Source organism: Bactrocera dorsalis, chromosome 3 (genome assembly GCF_023373825.1).
Source record: "Bactrocera dorsalis isolate Fly_Bdor chromosome 3, ASM2337382v1, whole genome shotgun sequence".
Lineage (NCBI taxonomy): Eukaryota > Metazoa > Arthropoda > Insecta > Diptera > Tephritidae > Bactrocera > Bactrocera dorsalis.
The window spans coordinates 9,187,404-9,209,871 of record NC_064305.1 but is presented as its reverse complement, the minus strand read 5'-3'; the positions used below and the strand labels follow the sequence as shown (position 1 = coordinate 9,209,871).

At 37.3% G+C, this 22,468-nt stretch overlaps 1 protein-coding gene across 7 annotated transcripts in view; it reads left to right on the top strand.

Moving 5' to 3' along the window:
• Positions 1–22,258, top strand: part of LOC105226929 (neural cell adhesion molecule 2) — a 263,927-nt gene extending 241,669 nt beyond the window's left edge. For 2 of the 7 annotated variants that reach the window (XM_049453358.1, XM_049453360.1), the window contains 3 exons: positions 2,635–2,925; positions 15,621–16,001; positions 21,595–22,256. In XM_049453358.1, coding sequence (XP_049309315.1) covers positions 2,635–2,925; positions 15,621–16,001; positions 21,595–21,702 — 780 coding nt within the window. In that variant the 3' untranslated portion in view covers positions 21,703–22,256. Of the gene's footprint in view, positions 1–2,634; positions 2,926–15,620; positions 16,002–21,594 lie in introns of all 7 variants that reach the window. The other 5 variants (XM_049453359.1, XM_049453357.1, XM_049453362.1 and 2 more) reach the window with 5 other exon arrangements.
• Positions 22,259–22,468: the final 210 nt, after the last annotated feature.

Genomic DNA, 22,468 nt, shown 5'->3' with positions numbered 1-22,468 from the left:
GCTGCAATGTGGTTTATTGAAAATTGTTGAAAGGCATTGCTATTTCATCGCTGCAAGTAAGCAATTTGCACGGCGCTCCGCGTCACTGTGTGTATGTGTGTCGGCGCGTGGGCATGTGTGTCATATGACTGCAATGCTTAACAGGAAATGAACAAACCGGCGCGTCGGATGTCGCTGATGGCTGTGGGCTGCCAGCAATGAGCGCGTATCTCTACACTGCGCCCAAAATGCTGCTACACTTATTGCATATTGTGCAACTACGAGCAACTGTTGGCTTATTGTAAGCTTGTATAGATGTGTGAGCATAGCGCAGCGTTGCGGCTAAATGCATTTTCAATCACTTTGCGCCGGTACAGTAACAATGCCACGCCAGTAATGTGGCCAGAAGAACATTACCAGCATCATTGCGGCGGACAGCGCCAACAGTCGAACTCTGCTATTGCGCTGCTCGAAGGCGTGCTTTTGAAGGCGACAGTGGTGTAGGCGGCAGCAGCAACGCGGCATTGTCGTTGCGGCCGGCGCACTTTACGAGCTCCCAAAGCGTGTTTTTGTGCCATACATTGCTGGCTCTTGTTTATCGTGCTCATAATTTCCATGGTTAATATCGCATTGTTCGCGCTTTGGAAGGATATTTCACGCGAAGTTCTATGCCATTTCCACTTTATCTCGGTTTTTTGGGGTGGTGCGACCGCTGGCTGCCTTGGTGGCTTGGCGCAGTTGCACACACACACATACCCGCTTAATTGCTTGGTGCTCTTTTGATAACCACGCCCTGAGTGACCTTTCAACGGCACTTCATTTAGGCGCAAAGTGTGAAATGCGAAGTTGATTTAGTAACGGTGCATTAGCGCTGCATTTTCGGTTCTACTTTTTTATTGTTTTCTGTTTTGCTTTTGATATTTGCTTTGTTCGAAACATCTATGAGTGTTAATTAACTGTGAAATTTACTTTTGAATTTATGGTTTCGCATTATGGAGTGCTAAGCTATTAAATAAATTTTGGAAATATGAGGCGTAATTTATGGATCAGTTTAGGGTTCGGATCTGGGTTATGATAACTTTTGAACTGTAGACACCAAATTGTTTTCCGACGCCACTATTCGAGAAAGGCAAATTCTCAATAACTTTTAGTACTTCGAAAAGTTCTGAGAAAACCCAATTCATATATGGAAGTGGCTTTATTGGAACTCCCTTTTTCGATAAATCTCATAAAGTTTGCCAGTTAGATGGCAGTAGTTACGTCAAGACAACTAAAGGAGTATGGCTCTTCTACTAAATGACAGCATGGTTCGAATCGCTTTGTGAAAACATTGCACTGACTCATTGACAATGGTACTTTTTATATGGTGAGCGTTTTAAATTAATTTCGAAAAATAATTCGAAATCAGATTTTCTTAAAAATATTTTTTCGAAATCGAAATTTTTCGAAATTAATTTTTATCGAAATCGATTTTTTTCGAAATAGGTTTCTTTTAAACATATTTTTTCGAAATTTAATTTTTCGAAATAGATTTTTTTTAAATATACATACATATATTTTTTGAAATCGAGTTTTTTAATCGACATCAATCCATTCCATCAACAAATAACTCATTCTTCGACTAAATGGCAGGGTGGTTTCTCAACTGAACTTCTTCATCATTCTTGTCGGTACCAAACCAACGTAGATATCTTAGCAGAGTTTCCGGAACTAGAAAACCGATTTTAAGTTTCCTAAATCGATACAAATTTGGAGCACAAAGAGGCTTTCAAGTAAGCGTGAAGCGGTCTACCCTAGCACCACTCATGATATTTTTTAAATATATAAAGACCTCGTCCAAACGGACAATTTTTCGGAAAACAGTCGTCTAAAATCTCAACTCACACCCAACAAAATTCTGTCGATTGGAAAGTTCTTTGCCGAATAAAAATCCGGGTCCATTCCGATTCCGTAGACCCAACTGTGTCGGGAATGACCTTTGACTGTAGTGGTGTTCGACGGCTGTTGTTATCCCTTTGCTATAGTGACATGCCCTCCACAACTTAAGTGTATTCCGTATGTCTGTTAAAAGATCTAATTTTTAATTTTACCACAAGATTTTTCTGAACTGCAAGCGTTCTTTGACCATTTTTGTTAACCTTTTTGAACTCATGCCTTTCAATCTCTCGCAAAAGGTTTGTGTCCTGCACAAAAAGTTGATAGGGTAAAAGCTCTAAGGTGGAGGTAAAGGAAGGAAGGGCCATTACAAGAGAGGTATGCAAATTCTCTTATTACTAATGGCTTATCGACGAAGTGGATGATTGACTGAGATATGAATGGATCGATGTTCAAACCAAGCAAGATCCAATGGATTATCGATAAGCTGTTCAAACCAACTGAGATTTTCGAGATGTGACTGTTCTTAAATCAGTACAAGAATCTCCAGATCTGCACTGCGTTATTAAAAAGACCAATTTTCGAAACACCTAAGCTTAACTTTTGCCTTTAAAAACCACAAAAAGCTGTGTGAAGAATAAAAAAAATTATGGTTGCCAATTGGAAACTTTTGGTTATATTTATTATTAATCAAGAAGACGAATGAAAAAAGCTTCACATACAACAAAAATATATTTTCTTTAAAACTAATCTTACACCTTTATTCTTTCTCCCACACAGACTGATTTAACCTACGCCGAATTGGCTGGCCCAGGTAATGGAGCACGCATGACGCCTTACTGCAGCGCCACCTTGGGTCGTCCAAGACAAACGGAACTGAAACGAGCCGAACCGAATATCTATTCACAGGTAATAAAAATGATGGACGATGATAGTCCGACCGAGTTCGAAGAAATCGCCATACAATGGCCCAAACAAACACACAACAACACAACCAGTACACATCCGTTAGTGCAGGCAGCGGCAGCAACAACAACGGCAGTCGCTTATGTAGCCGGACGTTCGACACGGGTGTGAATGATAAAATGATAAAACTCGCTTAAGGACATAAAACAATAAACAGCATGAGTATAATACCAAATAAACTATACACAATACTCTATGTATATATGTCTATGTATGGTTGTATGTATGTAAGCTTAGTGAAATATTTCAAATTAATAGCCACATAGATAAATGGGATTAGCTAAGGCCATACTTAGGTCAAGTGAAAAACAATATAATTGAATGTGCAGCAATAAAATGGGTTAACGAGCGACTATAGAATGGACCGTTATTTTTATGAAAAAGAGTGAGAGAGCATGAATGTTTTAGTGAGATTATCTTAACGGCATTTTTATGCAGTGTAAAACTCGGTGCCTCAGTGGGTTGTAGCTTCAACTAAGGCGACTGTTTTGGTATACCCTGTAGAGAACGTGATTTATATAACAATCGGTGGACTGTAGAATCAGATGCTAATCAAAAAATTTCTTTTTTTAAACTTATATCAAGATTATCCACACTGAAAATGTTTGAAAGGAAATCTTTTATGCTCAAAAAAAATTGTTTTCTTAATCTTATACTGAGGTAATCCACGCTGAAAAATCTAAAAGGAAGTTTTTCATATACAAAAGCAATTTTCGAAGCCACTTAGTCAACTAACCACAAGCCCAAATATGAGTCACTCTTTCGCTCTCTCTCCCTCGCTTCCCTCAACCGCAGCAACAACTCACTACGTAACGAAATCCAGCAATAAATTTGATAGTCCTGATATCCTGATCAATTGCAGTAGAAATAAAATTGATTGTACAGAAATTTGAGGCAAAATTGTGATTGTCTGAATAACAGCAAAATACAACAATAACAAAAATACAAAAATTGCAATCAAAGAAGCCACATTACAACTACATCTTCGACCACAAATCACACTTACAACTACGAATAGCACTACACTCATTGCATACCCTTCGGCGGCTGGCGGGTGGTGAAAGATATATAGAGGGAGAGAACGTAAGAGCTAGAGCGCTAGAGAGATCAGCCACTAAACACGTACCCTTATAATTTATCTTCATTTCCGTATAAACTCGTTGTATTCCATTCCACTTTAACAGCAATTTATTACGTTTTCAATAATGGTGAGTGAGTAGCTGTAGAAAAGCGGCATGTACCCAAGCGGGAAAACAAGTGATTGCAAAATTTATATCTAATAGAGATTTATCGTCACCACGCAAGGCATTACTTGCTGCGGTTGTAGAGAAATTGAAAGCTCTTGAAAAGTGTAAAGGAGCATGCTAGATTAAAAAAGTGATTTTCGAAAAAATTTATCAACGGCACTCTAGTAGATATAGCAAGCATACCTTTAGGCGGCTGTTGCCGTTTCACTTGTTCATTAACATTTTAGCTAATAGGTTATAAGGCGTATGAAAAGTATAATAATCAGTGGAGCTCTTAGAGCAATGTCAGGCTCTGAACGTGTCTTTATATTTACTGGCGACAGACTTGTTCTGCAAAGAACTTACAACGAGGTCAGCTCTGAAACTGAGAGTATCCTCCCAAATGCTGGACAATCCAAAAGGAAAAGTTGAGTTGTTTCCATCTCATCTTCTTCCATACAACTTGAAGATACTTAGTAAGTTACCCTTTTTACACTACACCACAGATTTTCGTAATCCTATAGAAATGAACTTAATTTCGGTCCCAATTTTGGCTTCCCTTCCTTCCAGAGAAGAGTGGGGAAAGGGGAAGGTGAACACGTATGGAGCGCTAAGTGTCTATACGGATGGGTTCAAACTTGATAATCGAGTGGGAGATAGTGTTTTTTCAGAAAAAAATAGACACCAAATCGCCATTCGTCTACTGGACCACTGCAGTTTCTTTCAAGGGAAAATCATAGCAACAAGCCTACTGAAAAGGATTGTGCTCACAGAAAGGAATGTATTTATAGTGTACGTAGACATTGAGCGATTTTAAAAGTCTCTTAGAATTTCGTCAAAGTTGGTGAAAGAATACAGTGATTTTTTAATTGGTCTGACATTCTATTTCACGATAAACCTACAATGGGTTCCAGGTCATGGCAATATTCCTGGTAACTGATGCAAATGAACTAGTCAGAACAGACACCACCCTACCATTAGACCACAGAGAAGAGGAAGTTAGATGCCTATGGCTGCTTGTAGATATTTATTCAATGAACATGTTTTAAATATAATGGAGGGTGGAGGCAATCCCTAAACTGTGCAATAAGCAAGCCTAAGAACCCTAGTAAGAGTGCTAAGAGGTCACTGTCTAATTAGAAGACATGACAGCAGTTTAGGAACGCAATATAATGATTGTTGTAGTAACTGTCAGGAGATAGACAAAGAGGAGACTAGAAAACCATCATCTATGTATATGTAAAACTCTGTATAGAAAAGGAATTACGTAACTAATGTTTGAGGATTTCTTGACGATATTTCAGAGGTTGCACTGATAAAACTTTTTGTGCTGATAAACCTCATCATTAGTACTGGTGGTATAGAGTGGAGACAGTACAGTGAAAGGATTACAGTATCTGTAGTTTCGAATTGAGCCTGCTAAAGTTCAAAGTGTGCTGTCAGGCGGCCGCGCTGTCTACTTAATAATCGCTTTTCTGAAAGTTGAATCTTCACCAAATTTAGCATAGATTATTGAACGTTAAAATTTTCAGACAACTTAATCAGCTCGGAGCACAATTCTATACATCTACCATACAAACTGACCGATCAAGATCTAGTTCTCGTAAATAATTTTTTGATTTGATAGATTCGTTTACTTATAACTTTTAGTTATCGATGATATAATTTTTATCATTTGTTTAATGCTAAACAACCATTTAAAACCATCAGAAAATGTATTTTACCTTATCTCATTTCTTTAACGAAAAGGTGTGCAACTTTGCTAATACCTGTATAAATGAGCCTAAGTGTAGGCAACGTTAATTGCTTATATTTCGTAAGCCTTGGAGTACTATGTCTTACTGCCTGAAATGGAATCTATTTATATATCATGGACAACTTTTTCGCTATGATATATACAGTCATACATACAGAGAGATCAAAGACTAGTCCTCCCATAAAAAAATTATAATTTGTGAGCTTATAACTTAGAGCTATATTGATGATATAATTTTAAAAAATGACTTAAAGCTAATCAAATTCTCATTGTAAATTAAATATTTAAAATCATCAGATGATCAAATATACCTAAACACATTACTTGGCTAAAAAGGTGTAAGACTTTGCTAATTTCTAAGTAAAAGTGCCTAAATGTAGGCAACGTTTAATGCGCTCTATATTATAAATCTCCAAACATTGCCTCTTACTAGTTGAGATGTAGTCTATATAGATATTACGGCATCACTTCAAAATTATCTAGCTCTAGATCCGATATGATTTACAATTCATCCGAAGTATTTGTACATACACTCCTTAACCCTTTCAGCCCCGAAGTTGCTTATAAGCAACTTCATTATATGTTTGACATCGTTTAAAAAGTCAAATACACAAAAACTTCTTTAAAATACACATCTTATAGATCAACTTCATGATCATGATTAACCCTTTTAGCTCCAAAGTTGCTTATAAGCAACTTCTATATATGTTTGACATCGTTTAAAAAGTCATTTGGGGCTGAAAGGGTTAAATCAAAGAATTATAATATATAATAAATATACAACTACTAGTAACTGCACTTAATCCTAAACCACGAAACACACACTCATATATATTTCACACGCCTCGAGTGGCTCAGCGGTGTGCAATTGACTTGATCAGTGGAACTTGACTCCAGCCGCAGTTGGCCGCCGTTGAACGAGCGTCGGAGTTGAACTTATTTATTTACCAAACACGGCATTTGAAAGTTTAAGCCCTTAAGCTAAAAATTTATTATTATCTATTGCATTACAAATGCACACATACACACACATGCGCGCACGCATACATTGAAAGGCATAAATAGCAATAAAGGAGCGTTGGAAGTGGCGAAGGAATGCATACAAGCAGGAAAAGCAACAGAAAAGTATGTCGTTCGAAAGTCAGCACGTAAAGAACAACGGGCATAATACCAGCAATAACAACAAGAAAAACAACAACAGCAATAATAATAATAATGGCACACATTTTTGTTGTTCGCACAATTGCAACCGCTTGCTGCCTTTTATTTGCGTTTATTTAAGTTGTTGTTGTTTTTATTGTTGTTTTTTAGTTTGCTTTTGGTTTTTGTTGTTCTTATGGTTGCAATTGCTGCAGCGGGGAGCAGCTTCCTATACTCGATCTCTGCCATATCCGAAAGCTGCCTGGAGCTAGGCACACGCACACACTTATACACTCAAACTCATATATAGTATATTAGGGTGGTTCAAAAGAATATAGCTTGTTTTTCGCTTGGTACTCTGAAGAAATGGTTGATAGATATTTCGAAGAGAGTCTCGCCAGTTATAAGCTCCTAGTTGTAAAGATCCTCCGCCTTACATTTTTGTACTCTTTTTTATTATTAGCTAGAAAAAGTTACTTATCGCTTACAACTACATACTTGAAAAAATATCTCCTTTCATAGATTTTGTAGGAAATTTTATTTTTCTTTTTACTAAAAGATTTCAACGGTCATTATTTTAAGGAATTATTGATGAATTTTATAAAAAAAAAAGTATTTATAAAAATTTAATTTTTTTTATAAAAATTTTATAAATATTTTTTATAAAAATTTTTTTCTTTATAAAAATTTTATAATAATTTTTTTTTTATAAAATTGTACTTTTTTTATAAATTTTTCTTTATACAATTTTTATAATTTTTTTTATACATTTTTTTTATAATTTTTTTTATAAATATTTTTTTTCTGAATTTTATAAAAAAAACATTTAAAATTACAAAACTCTCAGTTTTAATTTACTGCTCTAACAACACATTTTTTCGACCCACCCTAATATATAAATATACATATAGACGCCTAAAGCCTCCATTGGCGCTGTCCTGCGCTAAGCTTAGCTGTTTGCCCGTTTGTCCTGGTTGCTGTGGTCTGATTGCGGGTAACGTGAAGCGTCGGCGTGTTGCAAAAGTTTACCGTTATTCGTGCAATATCGTCACACACCCATACATACAGACACACAAACGAGAGGAGACTTCGCATTGCACTTTTGCTTGCTTGTTTTTCATTTGTTTCGCCTAACGGTATTGTGTGCATATAATGCTGGCTTGTTTGTTTGCCTGCTTGTTCTTGTTGTTGCCGTTGTTGTTGTTTTATTGTTGTAATACGAGTATACAATGGTGTTGCTTAGCAAGTTAGATTGCAATTTCAGTTGTCCTGCCATGTCCTGTCGCAGCTACTAACACCGCACGGCGCACTACCACCACTACACACACAGACAAATGCATAGCTGCGTGTGTGCAGCACACACAAATGAAAACAAAGCCACTGGCTTCCCCTAACACATACAAACAAACGCATACAATAGCTTTGGTAGTGAATATGTGTGTCTATAAGTGTGTGTGTGTGCCGCTTCATTTCGCCGGCAACTGCTTTTATGATTTAATTCTTGTTATTGTTGTTGTTATTACTTTTGTTTTCTACTCCGTTCGGTTTAAAATAGCGTTTTTATCACACTAAAAACGCAATAGAATTCCGAAATCTGAGTTTTATTGTTCAACAAGCATATTACATTTCGCCAACACACAAATACAAATACATACACGCACACGGACACACAGCGATTATGGTAAAACAATGCGACACGTAGCCAGCCACACCTACTGAAATACAACTATTTGCTAAAACACTGTACACTTCCCTCTATTTTTGGTATTGTGTGCTGGTGGAGGGATGTACTTTTTCATATCTTTATACCCAATGAACCATGTACGTAGTGTCAACAATGTTGGTAGGTAAAGTAATGATTTAAGAGATGTAGAGAGTTGCTTGGAGCTGATATAAATCATGATTGACAAGCCGAAGAAAATAAAGTTTTATGTAAAAACAGTGGATGCCCCATACAACAGCCCTAAAAAGACAGATGATAGATACGATAGTACGAATGAAATGTGTAGAAACAGCGTAAGCTTTGATGAGAAAACTATGTTAGAAAGAGTTGTAGAATAGTATAGATTTAGCATAAGTCCGAGAGAGGTGAAGTTATATGTAAAAACTTTGATGTTCTAAAGTCTAGAAAGGCAGATGAGGGAAACGAGAGGACGAACACAAGGTATAAAACCAGCGAAGACTGCAAAGAGAAAGAAGTTAGAAATATTTTCCGATAGATTTTAGAACATCCTTCAGTAAAAACCGAAAAAAAAACAATTTAAGAGAAAAGATAACTCTAAAGGTAGTTATGATGTAATCTGATAATATAAAAACGAGTATAAAACGCGATGAATAATCCATAAAATTAAGATAAGCCTTAATACCTTACTAAGCAAGAAAAATAATTCACTTCTTCGGCCTCAACCCTATAATACCTTTAGTGCGAGCATTCCTATAGCCTAAGAGTGCGGAAAGAGATCTCTATCTTGATTGTGATCCATCAATTTGTATGACAGCTTTAAGTTACAGGCAGAGAAGTCCGATCGTTTGTTTCGAGATTATATTGTCGTCATAGGCAATAGTTTGTACCAAATTTCGTGACTATAGCTTACCAAAACATAAGTTTTCTACCTAAGAACTTGAGTCGGATCAGTCAGTTTGTGTGGCAGCTATAAAGTGATCCAATATGATAAATGACTGATCAATGCAAACTCTCAAACTCAGAAGAGCAGCAGATTTTTAAAACTCCTCAATCTACCACAACCATACACCATACCGATCTACAAATAAATATGATCTTCAAAACAGAAATATAATATAGCGATCAGCCATAAGTATTTGTGAACTACCAATAGGCATCCGGCGGTAGCGCTAAGAATCGTTAGCGAATACTAGTTGTCATATAAATACTTGTATAGAGGAGGGAGAGGTGGAAAAATCTAGACAGTTTCTTCTCCATTTTTCATCCTTTGCATGACTGAGGCTGAAACAATTCGGTAGTCTTACCGTCGGCGAACCCGAAGACAAAGTCGAAACTGATATTAGGCACCTCAAGAAATTTATCATAAGCTTTGTCGATTTTTAAGGTCTTATAAACCATCATACAGGAATTTTTTGGTACCACAAAAGACCAGCCCTTTAAGCTGTCCCTGTAGAGATCGTCTTCGTGACCTAACCTAACCTATTTGTGAACTTTTACTCTCTATACCACGCTTTTTCACACAAAATGTGGCGTTTAAACTCACACACAGGGTTGTATTTGAAGTCAACTCGGAAACGATTTCGATAATTTCTTATTAATGCCCATACTAAGCCAGCTATATGTACGTCAGCACAAGCGAACATCAATGACAAAACTCTTCTGTGGTCGAATGAAATATACATGGCATGGTAGGGTTCGACATGGTTTTATCACTATCCTAGTCCGGTTTTCAACGCCAGGTTTAACTTTAATACTAAACCTAACATAATACCGACCATAAACATTGCTATGTCATTTTAAAATTGTTATCCAACTTCGGTCTACAAATCTTGTCCGAACTGCGATATTAGATTTAGAATCTCTGAATTTTTAAATTAAATTTTATTAAAGTGACCGTCTTACCTTTGGATACCGGAGAAAAAATCACAACTAGTTGTTTGGAGCTAGAGATTGGATGAATCGGCCTCTTGATTGACTAGTCTGCTTGGTAGATTTATTATAAACTTTCCGCTAATGCGGTAGAGACATTCTTACAGCCAATTACTCACCATAAAAACAGTACTCGCTGTTTTCTGTGCGTATGAGCTGCAAAGTGGGTCTTTAAGAGTTTTTCGTGAGAAAATTTCAACTTTACATCCTAATTTGTAAGATTTGTGAGCATACATTTCAACGAGAGCTTTTATAGGTGGGATAAAATTGCACTGCAGGGGTTACTCTTTTCAACTTTGCTTTCCAAAGTTATTACATGAAATCTCTATATAATCTAAAGACCATCTCACATGTTACAAAATATCTTCCAGCAAACTAATTTTCCCAAAAGTCAACATAAAAATTCGCATACTTTCATGGAATCCCCGAATAAGCCGAAATATTCCGATTCATAAAGTGCATTGGGTATAAAAATTTCACCTCAATCCAACCTAAACCGTCCCCCTTACATTCTTATTTCCCACTTCACTCGGTGCATGCACTCCTACAGTCGCCTGCCATTTATTTTCGCCATAATGCACTTCTTATATTCGTAGAATACATGTATTCGGTAATCTCTTTGTGGTTATTGCTTTATTATTACTGTTGTTGTTGTGGTGGTAGCTTTTCATACCTCATAATGTGGGTAATTTTACAAAGATTTGTAAATAGTTTTCTTTTACCTCAAAACTGTGGCCAAATCACATGTTGTACAAACAAAAGATTAGCGGTACATTTGAGACCACTTGAGCTTTTATTACGGGAGCTTGAGCTTTTTTCTGCTTGTTTGCAATTGTTTGCGCATGGTTGCATGGGTACATAGCAGGTAGAATGCAGGTGTTTAGTAAAGCTACTTATGGATTTGAGAAATGTGTGGGTAACTGTAAAAGTGAAAAATATTTGTAGACTACAATCACAACTCAAAAATCATGTGACACAGAATTATTTATAAATTTTACATTCCGAAATACAATAAGTGAATTGAATGGGCTTTTATCGGGTTTACAATGAATTCCAATAGAAGACTGAATTTTAATCATATACATACATTAGTTGAGAGTTGAAAATCGATTTGAGCTGAGCTTAGTTTTTAACTGCTTGATATCAAATTCCTTTTTTTGAGAAAGCTAGCATGTTTTGCGGCTGAGTTTGGAGCCTTTCGAGCAAGAACTCAAAACAGTTTGAGCGGCATTCCTCTAAGATAATTATTGAAGAGATCAGTGTGAATGTTGTTGACAAATGATGTTAGAGGCTGAGGCTTTTCCGTGACAAAATCCAAAATAATATTTACTCGTCTCTTTTCTGAGTCTGGATCGGTCTTATAAGCTGTCTAAGTCAGATCCTTATTCTAAGATCGATTATTTAGCCTAACCAAACCAAACATTTTCTCACGCAAATAATCTTGAATAGTAATTTTTAACTAGATCACCAGAAAGCTCGACATCTTTTCGTTACAAGTACTAAAAGATTTAACTGGTCTCTCAAATACCAAATTATTAAAGTATTTTTCATGAAAAAATATAGACTTAAAGGGTTCATCTCATACTAGATCGATTAAATAATGTATTGTTTTTAAGCCAAAAGCTAAACTAGTCTTTGTAGGAGAAAATGTATAGTTCGTTTGAGTACAAATTTTTCAGAGAACAACTAAGACTCATGAGAGACATCAGTTGATAAATAATTCTAGGAACCAGCGTTATAGATAAAGTTTCTTAAGGGAAGTAGTCCCACTTCCATCTTCCTATTGAGAGAGGAAATAAATAGTAAGGGTTTTTCGTAAATAAAAGAAAACTGTCTGTATTTGGCCTACAAGAGCTGTACAATCTGATTTAGTTTCTAAAACAATACAAACTCTATTTCTCTATCATCTATGATCTTTATCTTCATAATGCTTTTTCTTCGCTAACGCTTTGTTCAAAGGTAACCGAGGATCCCACTGCAGATCTTGTAGATATCAATATGTTTCATTTGAGTATTAATATTTCTGAGAACAGCTATAACTACCCTGGAGAGGCTTTTCTGAAACCAGATCTGCATATAGTAGATGAATCTGAGTTCGGGGCTTTTTCTGAAAAAACTATATGGTAATCTAGCAAAAAGTTGAGTTGAGTCAAAACTAAAGAAATGTGAGCAAATGGCTAGCAAAGGAAGAAAAACAGTGTCTGAACATGAATGAGTGAGCTAGGATAACATGTGAACAAGAAAAACGAAAGAGAGACTTAGAGAATTAGAGTGATAGAGAAGGAGGTAGAAATAGAAAAAAAAAGCAGGAGAGATATAAAGAAAGAGATAGAAGGAGACAGAAAAAAAGAAAGAGGGACATATAGATGTCTCCGTAGGAGACAGAGATATATATATAGATCGCAGGAAACAGTTAGAAAGAGACAGAAAATAGTTAAGTGAAGAGAGAAAGAAGATTGAAGAAGTCACACGATAGAGAGTCGTCTTTTGGTAGCTTTTTGGAATTTCTTAACGTCAGTTTACACAGTTTTTTTTTTATTTTGCGGAGAAATCAAATTCAGATCAGACATATCCGCATAAAGGCAGCTCCTTTTTGTGCTGTCAAATGCAACTTTGAAATCGATTAAGAGGTGGTGATTGTGCATCTTCTTTTAACCGGTCTTTTCCAGGCTCTGGTGTATGATGAATATCTGATCAGTTGTTGATTTTCCAGGCCTAAAGCCACGCTAATAAGGTTCAAACAGTGAATTTGTTGACGGTGGGCTTTATTCTTTCACACAAAACGCTCGATAGAACCTTATATACGATGATGAGGAGGCTTATCCCACGAAATTGGGATACATTTTTATGCTATAAAATTGCACCTGTGTAGGGTAGTACAGCCTCTGCGCAGCCAAAGTAAACTTTTTCTTTTCTTGTTACTAATTATCTGGCAAAGAATTGTACTAAACATTGACAAAATACAATTATGTTATCAGTAGATTTGAAATAATATTAATTATCGGATTTTCATAAGCTTCTCAGCATTAATTAAGGCTTATGTATATACTTAAATGTTATATTCAATTAATTTTCGGCATAAATGGCAAACATAACTCAAGACAACATGTCAGAATAGATACAGATATATTACGAATAAGGCTTACCTACCGCACACACACAAATACACATAGTTTTTGAAATCAAAATGCAAAACTTGAATCTTAATTACAACTTCTGTGCAACACAGATATGTTTATATATAATAAGTGATTAGAGTAAAAACATAATTTGCGTTTGCAAACAAATAAACAACTCACACACACACATGCTCATAAATGCATATAAGTCTATAATGTACACGCCCTGTATTTGATTATTTTAAATGTAGTTAGCAAGTAAAACATTGCATGATTACTTTGTCCGAAAATTTGCGTAAACATTTCATGTACTAGTACATTCAATTAGCTTAAATGAAATTGCTTTGCAGAAAGCATTGTTATGCAAGTAGACCAACACATACACATATAACTGTAATTACAAGCAGCAGAGCGCACAAACTTACATTTCAAGTTAGTATTTGAAGCAGAGTTTGAGATTAGTTTTTAAGTCAGTCAGTTGTATTTTGTTGTTGTTAAAGCTGGAAAGCCGCAGGGTCAGCTTTATTCTCAAAACAGAACAATTGACTCTTAACAGGTATTGTTGAACCTGCGAATGCCTTGGGAACATAGAAAATTTCTTCTAGAGGCACTCATTTTTTACGGAGGTGGCTTGGAACCTTTCAGATCGTTAATTTTTTCTGCGAACTTGATATTATACAACTCACTCAGCAAGTGAGGCATGGAAAAATTTATACCGATACATAATTTATTTGCCTTCACTTGATCTACTATCTAAAGACTCCTAGATAGTAGATCAAGTGAAGCGTTAATCCGATAAGACCATAAGATAGTTTTTGGTAAGTTGTCATTTCTATTAAATTTACCGATAATATAAGTAGTAACCTATTTAAGAGTTATCTACTACAAATCTTTCTGAGGTCTTGATGGAATATAGAAAGTTTTCAATAGTTGGAAGTTCTCACAAATTGAACGATGTCAAAATATTGTTCTTTCCCTAATAGATTGGATGATTTGAAAAACCAAATCTCACTTCGATATTATTTATGCCAAGATAAACTTTTGGAAGTTCCTGGGTATTTTGTTGCGTTAAAACCTTAAGAGGACACATTCCATAAATGTTTTTCCTTCTGATCTTAATGATTCGAACATTTGAAGTTTACTAGTATCAAAAAAATCTCGTTTGAAAGTAACTACTATTCGATTTTCCAACTATGATTTGAAAGGTCATCTGACCAATGGCATATTCTACCTGATAGCCTTGTCTGAGGTCACACAGAATTGCTATACGATTTTCGAAGGAGGGTTCTATACGATTTTCGAAGTAATATTCGAAAGATCATCTGTCCAATAGCATAAATATCTGAGAGCCATGTCTAAGTTCACACAAGACAGTACTACATGCCCAAAAACGATCCATACCAAGAGTATTTCTATTCTAGTTTCAGTTGAAATGAAGTAAAGCAGCCTTTCTTAAGAAGACCAATCTACTAAATTTTCAATACAGATAACATTGAACTCATGGATCTTCTAGTTAACAAGGTCTCATTCACAGCACTTCACAGTCCAATAATTTAGCTAAGTGTTATATAAAAAGTTCGATCTCTTCGTAAACATGTCCATTTATCTTCAGAACATATTTCATTAACTCATTTTAAACCTTTTAGCATAATACTTACTAATATATAAGATATAACTGTAAACAAATAAACAAAAATTAACATAAATTTCTCTACGCCATCTCTAACGCAAGAACTCATTCGCACGTAAGCCACGCACAGCCATAAATGTTGTTGCCGCACTATAAGTTCGACGCATCTTCTAACACAACTGTTTGATTTAACGTTTACAAAACACGCTAACCAACCAATAAAACAATAGCACACATCTGTAAAAATACATATTTCATGCAATCATCAAACTGTCTTCTTTTTGCTTCCTTCTCTTTTTCTACATGCTATCCATAGATCGATTTGGCTCATCATCCGATGTACTCGACGAGTCCCATGTTTGGCGGTCAAACCACCATAACCGGTGTCACCATGTCGCATCCCTCGCAGTTGGCCACATTCACCCCGCCACCGCCGTTATTCACACACAAAGTGATCGGCGCTGCGCAAACGCAGTCGCTGCCACCAAATGTTGCAGTGCCGGTGAGCAGCAATGGGCTGTTGCAGACAGTCACCGCTGGTGGTGGACTCGTGTGTATGGGTATGCCCCCACATTCGGCAGCGGCGGCTGCGTCACTTATGCATGCAGCGCAACAACAGCAACAGCAACAACATCAACAGCCACAATCGCCACCAACGGGTGTCAACGGTATGTCAGTGGGTGGTTATGGAGATGTGGTAAGTATCAGAGGAGGCGATTGTTGAACTACTGTCCGTATAGAGATTCCTAGCAAAAGTTAGGCTCATGTGTTAAATTGAACGAGGTGGATCTCTTTAAGCCTAAAACAACAAGACTAGCGTTATGGAAAATATTCTATCCACTTATAATTTTTAAAAGAAGAGATCAAAAAACTGTTCTTGAACCCAAAATGAGGTTTCTAAATTTGGTCCATCAGAATAAAGGTTAATTTTCTTAAACAAAATCACATCATTCTTCTTTATATAAGCTCAAAACCGGTATATGGTTTGTAGAATTAAAATAACCTTTATAAATCCCCAATTAAATCCACTAAAATGCTGATAAGACTTTATAGTTTTGGTCTCCGGACTTATTCCTTCTGAAACTTGTTCCAAAAATTGGAATTTAGTTTCTCCCCTGACCCACTAGATCTTGGGACTGTGATCCCTTCTTACGGTCTTCCCATCTAGGCTACGCTTTGATGGAAAATAGTCGCATCTTAGCCCGGCACCAGCCACATTTGAGATGGAGACTTGATTTCTAATTCCTTAACCTTGACAAGATGTTATTATCTTCTTAAAGGCTTCGGCTTAGGAATTTTTGAGTTCTCATACTATGACCTCACTTTTTAGTCAGTTATATCTGGTATGCTCTTTATATTTTGACCGGAAGCAATCTTTTATTTTCAATGCAGTCAATAGAGAGATTTTGAATATCGATCTGCATAGCTGGGATTCTCTATAAGAAGACCATAAATAACTGTGGTGAAGTCAACTCAGTTCACTAAGTCCTGGAGTCAATACCAGGAGTGGCAGTTGTTGAATGATTGTAAGAGTTATATGGAGCTTCATTTTGTAATGCATAGTTTTAAATTTTCACAACATATTTAAAGGTTTTAGGTTAAGATTAATAAAAAAAAAAATTATTGAACCAATCGGTACAATTCTTTAAAAACTCTCATTGCATTGAAGGCGTCACAGAAGGCATTCTCCGGAATAGCCTTGAGAGCCGTGGTGCAAGCGGCTTGAATCCCCTTTCATTGACCTTTTCAAGCAAGGAAAAAAGATCCGGAGGGCAACATCTAGGCTGTAGGGTGGCTGCGGATGCATTGTGTTGCCTGCCTTGGTTAGATAGCTATTCAGAAGAAGGGCGGTGCGAGCTAGGGCGTTGTCGTGGTGCAACTTCCAATCGACTGCGATGTCTTGTCGGACCCCATTGACCCTTGGCTTGAGTATCTTGAGAACTTCCAACTAAAACTTGGCGTGGACGGTTTGTCCAGGAGGAACAAATCCATGTTGGACGATGCCGCGCATCTTTTCTCTGAGAACCGCACCTGTTCTCTCATTCTTGCTGGACTTTAGGCATTCTTGTTCTTAAAACTAATTTTGCGTAAAATTTGGGTCACCGAGAAGGCACTGCCATATAAAAATTTGTTTCTGCAAAAGCACATTAGTTAACTACTTTTATCAATTTATAGTGCTTTATGAACAAGAGCGAGAGTTTGGTGGGCAAAAAAGATGCTTTGCATTATATACAAATAAATGGAGTACAACAAAAACTGCCTGAGTTCACATTCGGAGCGCAAAACAATTTCATTTAGCAATGTCAACAAGCTACGCCTCAAAAATAGCGGCAACTGTAATAACAACTAAATGAAATGCAAAAGCAAAAAACTATGTAATGAAACAACAACAATAACAATACACAACTTTATAGAAATGCCAATGAAAGTGGAAGTAGCGGTGACTTAAGGGGCCAGAGCGCACAGGCAAAAAAAAAAATGCAAAAAGGCAAATGTCAGTTGGAAAATGTTTGGCCTTTGGCGAGCGGCGGTGGGCAGAAGTTATATGAGCGTAGCAACAACAAGAACAGCAATGTAAACGGTAAACCGCAGAAAGTACGACGAATGAGTAAAAATAAAAGCCGAAGTGAAATAGAGCAGAAACGAAAATTGCAATTTTTGCAAAATCAACAACAATGTGTGCAACAACAATAAGTAGCGTAAACATTTTGCGTAGAATCAAAACAAAAAAACTAAAAAGCACGCAAAAACCCGTTAACAAATAGATAACAAAAATAACAATGTTGGAAAAAATTTAATGCAGTAGTTATAGCAATTGTTTTTGTTGTTGCAACTTTAGCAAATAAATGAGGCGAGCATTATGCGAGTGGCCGAGCACTTTTTGAGCGCCACTGGAAAGTTTGTCGGTGCCGTAAAAAAACAAGCGAAAACAAACAAAGCGCGCACAAAACACAGCGTTGCACTTTCATGATTGCCATGTCCTTTTTCATATTTCGCCTGGCAGGATATTAAGAACTTTCGAATGCAGTCGCTGGTGAAATTTGGTGTTTAGTTCACGTAGAAATGGTCACATTAAGTTGTTGCTTTGCTTCGGTGTTCTATTGTTTTCACTTACAACCGCAGAATGTTGCGCCGAGAGTAGATGAATTTTGTGGAAATACAATATGTCGGAAATGGCAGTAGAAAATGTTTAACAATAACTGCATCATCTTTCAAACTGCGGTAAGTGGGCGAAATTGGTCTGAAGATCATCTCCGCCTTTCAAAAACCTTTAATTTCTATACTTTCAACTTATTTGTTATCACGTGAGATTGGTAAAGTCTCGGCATAGATATAGAAATAAGATTTTACTGTTATAATATCACCGAATTTTTGACAGCACGAAAAGGAGCTGCCTTTATGTCGTGATGTCTGAATTTGGTATCCCCACACTAATACGGCTGTGTGGCTGACTGAGCAATACCAAAAGCTCTGTCAGGATCGGGAAGAGCTTCTCCAAGCCGTTCGATACCAAACAAGGTTTAAAACAAGGCTACTCTCTATCGTGCGACTTCTTCAACCTGCTTCTGGAGAAAATAGTTCGAGCTCAGTACTTAATCGAGCAGGTACGATCTTCTAAAAGAGTCTGCTGGCGAACGGCGATGATATTGATATCATTGGCCTCAACATCCGTGGCGCTAATTCTGCTTTCTGACCAAACTGGATAAGGAACCGAAGCGCATGTGTCTGGTTATGAACGAGGGACAAAGACGAAATCATCTCCTGTCATAATACAAACAGTCGTCGTCACGATGATAACATCTGATGAGTCCACGTTACGAATTTTCGAGAGAAAGGTTCTGCGAAAGACTTAAAATCCTTTGCGCGTTGACTACGGCGAATATGGCATTCGATGGAACGATGAGCTGTACGAGTTATACGACGGCATTGACATATTTCAGCGGAATAAGAGATAGCGGCTACACAGGCTAGGTCATGTCGTATTCGACGGGGGAAGCAGAGGAAGACCTCCACTCCGTTGAAAGAATCAGGTGGAGAAGGGCCTGGTCTCGCTTGGAATTTCCAATTGGCGCCACCTTGCGAAAAGAAGAAACGACTGGCACGCTGTGTTAACTCGCATAAGCGGTGTCTACGACAGTAATGAATATCATTGATATGATAAAGCCGCCTCGAGTATATAGTTCAAATAGCTGCATATTTTTTCCAGCTTCTCATATAGCCAGTATGAGGATCTATAAACTTCCGGTTGACATTATAACTCATATGCCGGGATATATAATATGAATGAGATATCTGATAGAAATTAGACCAGATCGATTGATATTGTATAGTTAGTACTTTAATAAGAATGAATGTAATCGTTGCTTCTTTTCTACTTCTTCTTCTTCACTGGCGTAGACACCGCTTACGCGATTATAGCCGAGTCAACAACAGCGCGCCAATCGTTTCTTCTCTTCGCTACGTGGCGCCAATTGGATATTCCAAGCGAGGCCAGGTCCTTCTCCACTTGGTCCTTCACCGGAGTGGAGGTCTTCCTCTTCCTCTGCTTCCCGCGGCGGGTACTGCGTCGAATACTTTCAGAGCTGGAGTGTTTTTCATCCATCCGGACAACATGACCTAGCCAGCGTAGCCGCTGTCTTTTAATTCGCTGAACTATGTCGATGTCGTCGTATATCTAGTACAGCTCATCGTTCCATCGAATGCGGTATTCGCCGTGTCCAACGCGCGAAGGACCATAAATCTTCCGCAGGACTTTTCTCTCGAAAACTCGCAACGTCGACTTATCGGTTGTTGTCATCGTCCAAGCCTCTGCACCATATAGCAGGACGGGAATTATGAGCGACTATAGAGTTTGGTTTTTGTTCGTCGAGAGAGGACTTTACTTTTTCAATTGCCTACTCAGTCCGAAGTAGCACCTGGTTTGGCAAGAGTAATCCTGCGTTGGATTTCTACTAGTTCTCATATATCCTAACGAAAGGTCAATTGGGTTTGACAAGACATCGCAGCCGATTGGAAGTGCACTACGACAACGCCCTAGCTTATACCGCCTTTATTGTGATCAGCTACCTAACCAAGGCTGGGAACTCAACGCTTCCGCAGGCGGCCTAGAGCCCAGAGGTGGCCCCTCGGACTTATATTATTATTATTTATTAGAGTAATATGAAATATAAAACTAACTTCAGTAAGTACACACTAGCTACCAGGGCCTACGGTGCGCTTTGTTTCCTTGCCTGAAAAGGCCGATGAAAGACAAGCATTTTGACACGGCAGAGGGGATCCGAGCAGCATGCACCTCGGCTATCAAGGCTACTCCGGAAAATGCCTTCCATGAGGCCTTCAATGCTTGGAAATCGGGCTGGCTCGACTCAGTCCTATCATGTTCCAAACAGAGATAAAATAGGTTGCAAATTTGGCGCATGATCGTATATTACCTTCAAATTGTGTGATAACTGAATGAATAAGTGCTTCCAGGAGTACAGCGTCAGTTTATTACATTGAAGGCTATATAGATCTTACAATACCTGAAAGCATTTTTATATTAAGTGCAAAAATTTCCGCTTCCACACGAATTTAGCTCGTCCTTACTCAATTTTTTCTTTTGCCTCCTCCCGCTGCCACAAAAGTGAAATAAAAGTAAATACAAACTAATAATAATGACCGAGCTTATCGCAATGTTGTGCGGGTGTATTTGTGTGTGGTAGTGTGTGTGCGTGCGGTGCAGTGCGGCGTGGTTGGCTTGTATAGTTTCGAAATTACAACCATTACTAGTACTTATTGTGTAAATACCATTGTTAGCGCTTTTTGAAATCAAATTGTTAGTGTTGCTGGCACTTGGGTGCCTGATCGTGGTGGCAGCAAGAGTGGTACTTGCTCTTGTTGTTGTTTGCTTTTGAGCAGAGTGAAAGTATGGCGTTGACAAAAGCGTGAGTTTGTTTTTCATAAATTTTTAGTGCATTTTAGCGCAACGAAATTCGAACAAAGCTTTCTCTAAGGCTCAAAGAATACACGCTGCTTGAACTGGGTCAAAGGAAATTGTGGTTTTATAAAAATTACTTAGAAACCGTTATTTACAGTTGATAAATTTGATTAGAAATGTGGCAAAGTTTGATGTTTGGTCACCAGGAGGACTTCGAATTGTCCTGAGACAGATCAAACAGGTACCTGTTGACAGCTAAGACTTGTAACGCATTTATTTCTGTTATACTTATTAGTCACTAAGCTCCTTTTCATCTTCCGTTTCAAATTGATTAAGACTTTTCCTTTATCTATCTTATCTCTTCCCGCAACAGAACTCCAGTCCGGGCATTCTGAAAACGGTACCAGAGGAAGTGCACCATCAAATGAACGGTGAGGATCTGCTCCTTACAAAGGATCGCAATCATGCAACACGCTTTTGACGGTAAATTACAATCATCGAGACGCTTGAGATGGCGCAGTAAAAATACCAGAGACGTCGTAGCAGACGAAGTAGAAGAATCAAACGAGTAACTACGCAGCGTATAAACGAAAATGTTAACAAAGCAAAAAACTGAAAATGCTAAGTCGAGAAACAAAATATTTGGGGAAAGAAAAAGTGTAAACAGACTATAATAGAATGTGATGGAAATCTAAATATATAAAATAATGAGAAGATAAAGTAAAAGAATTTCTGTTGATTAGTGAAGTATACAACTTAAAAACACTACTTAGATATACACAAAGCAACCCTGTAGGAGTTTAAAAGTATTTTGTAGATTCATACCCGTGTTTGCGTGGTGAATAATGTTTCACATATTCAATAATGCTTCATAAGTTCATTATTGTTTCACAAGTTCATTACTATTTCAAAACTTCCTTACTGTTTCACAAGTTCATTATTGTTTCACAAGTTCATTATTGCTTCACAAGTTCATTACTATTTCAAAACTTCCTTACTGTTTCACAAGTTCATTATTGTTTCACAAGTTCATTATTGCTTCACAAGTTCATTATTGTTTCACAAGTTCATTACTGTTTCACAAGTTCATAACTGTTTCATAAGTTCATTACTGTTTCATAAGTTCATTACTGTTTCATAAGTTCATTACTGTTTCACAAGTTCATTACTGTTTCACAAGTTCATTACTGTTTCACAAGTTCATTACTGTTTCACAAGTTCATTACTGTTTCACAAGTTCATTAGTG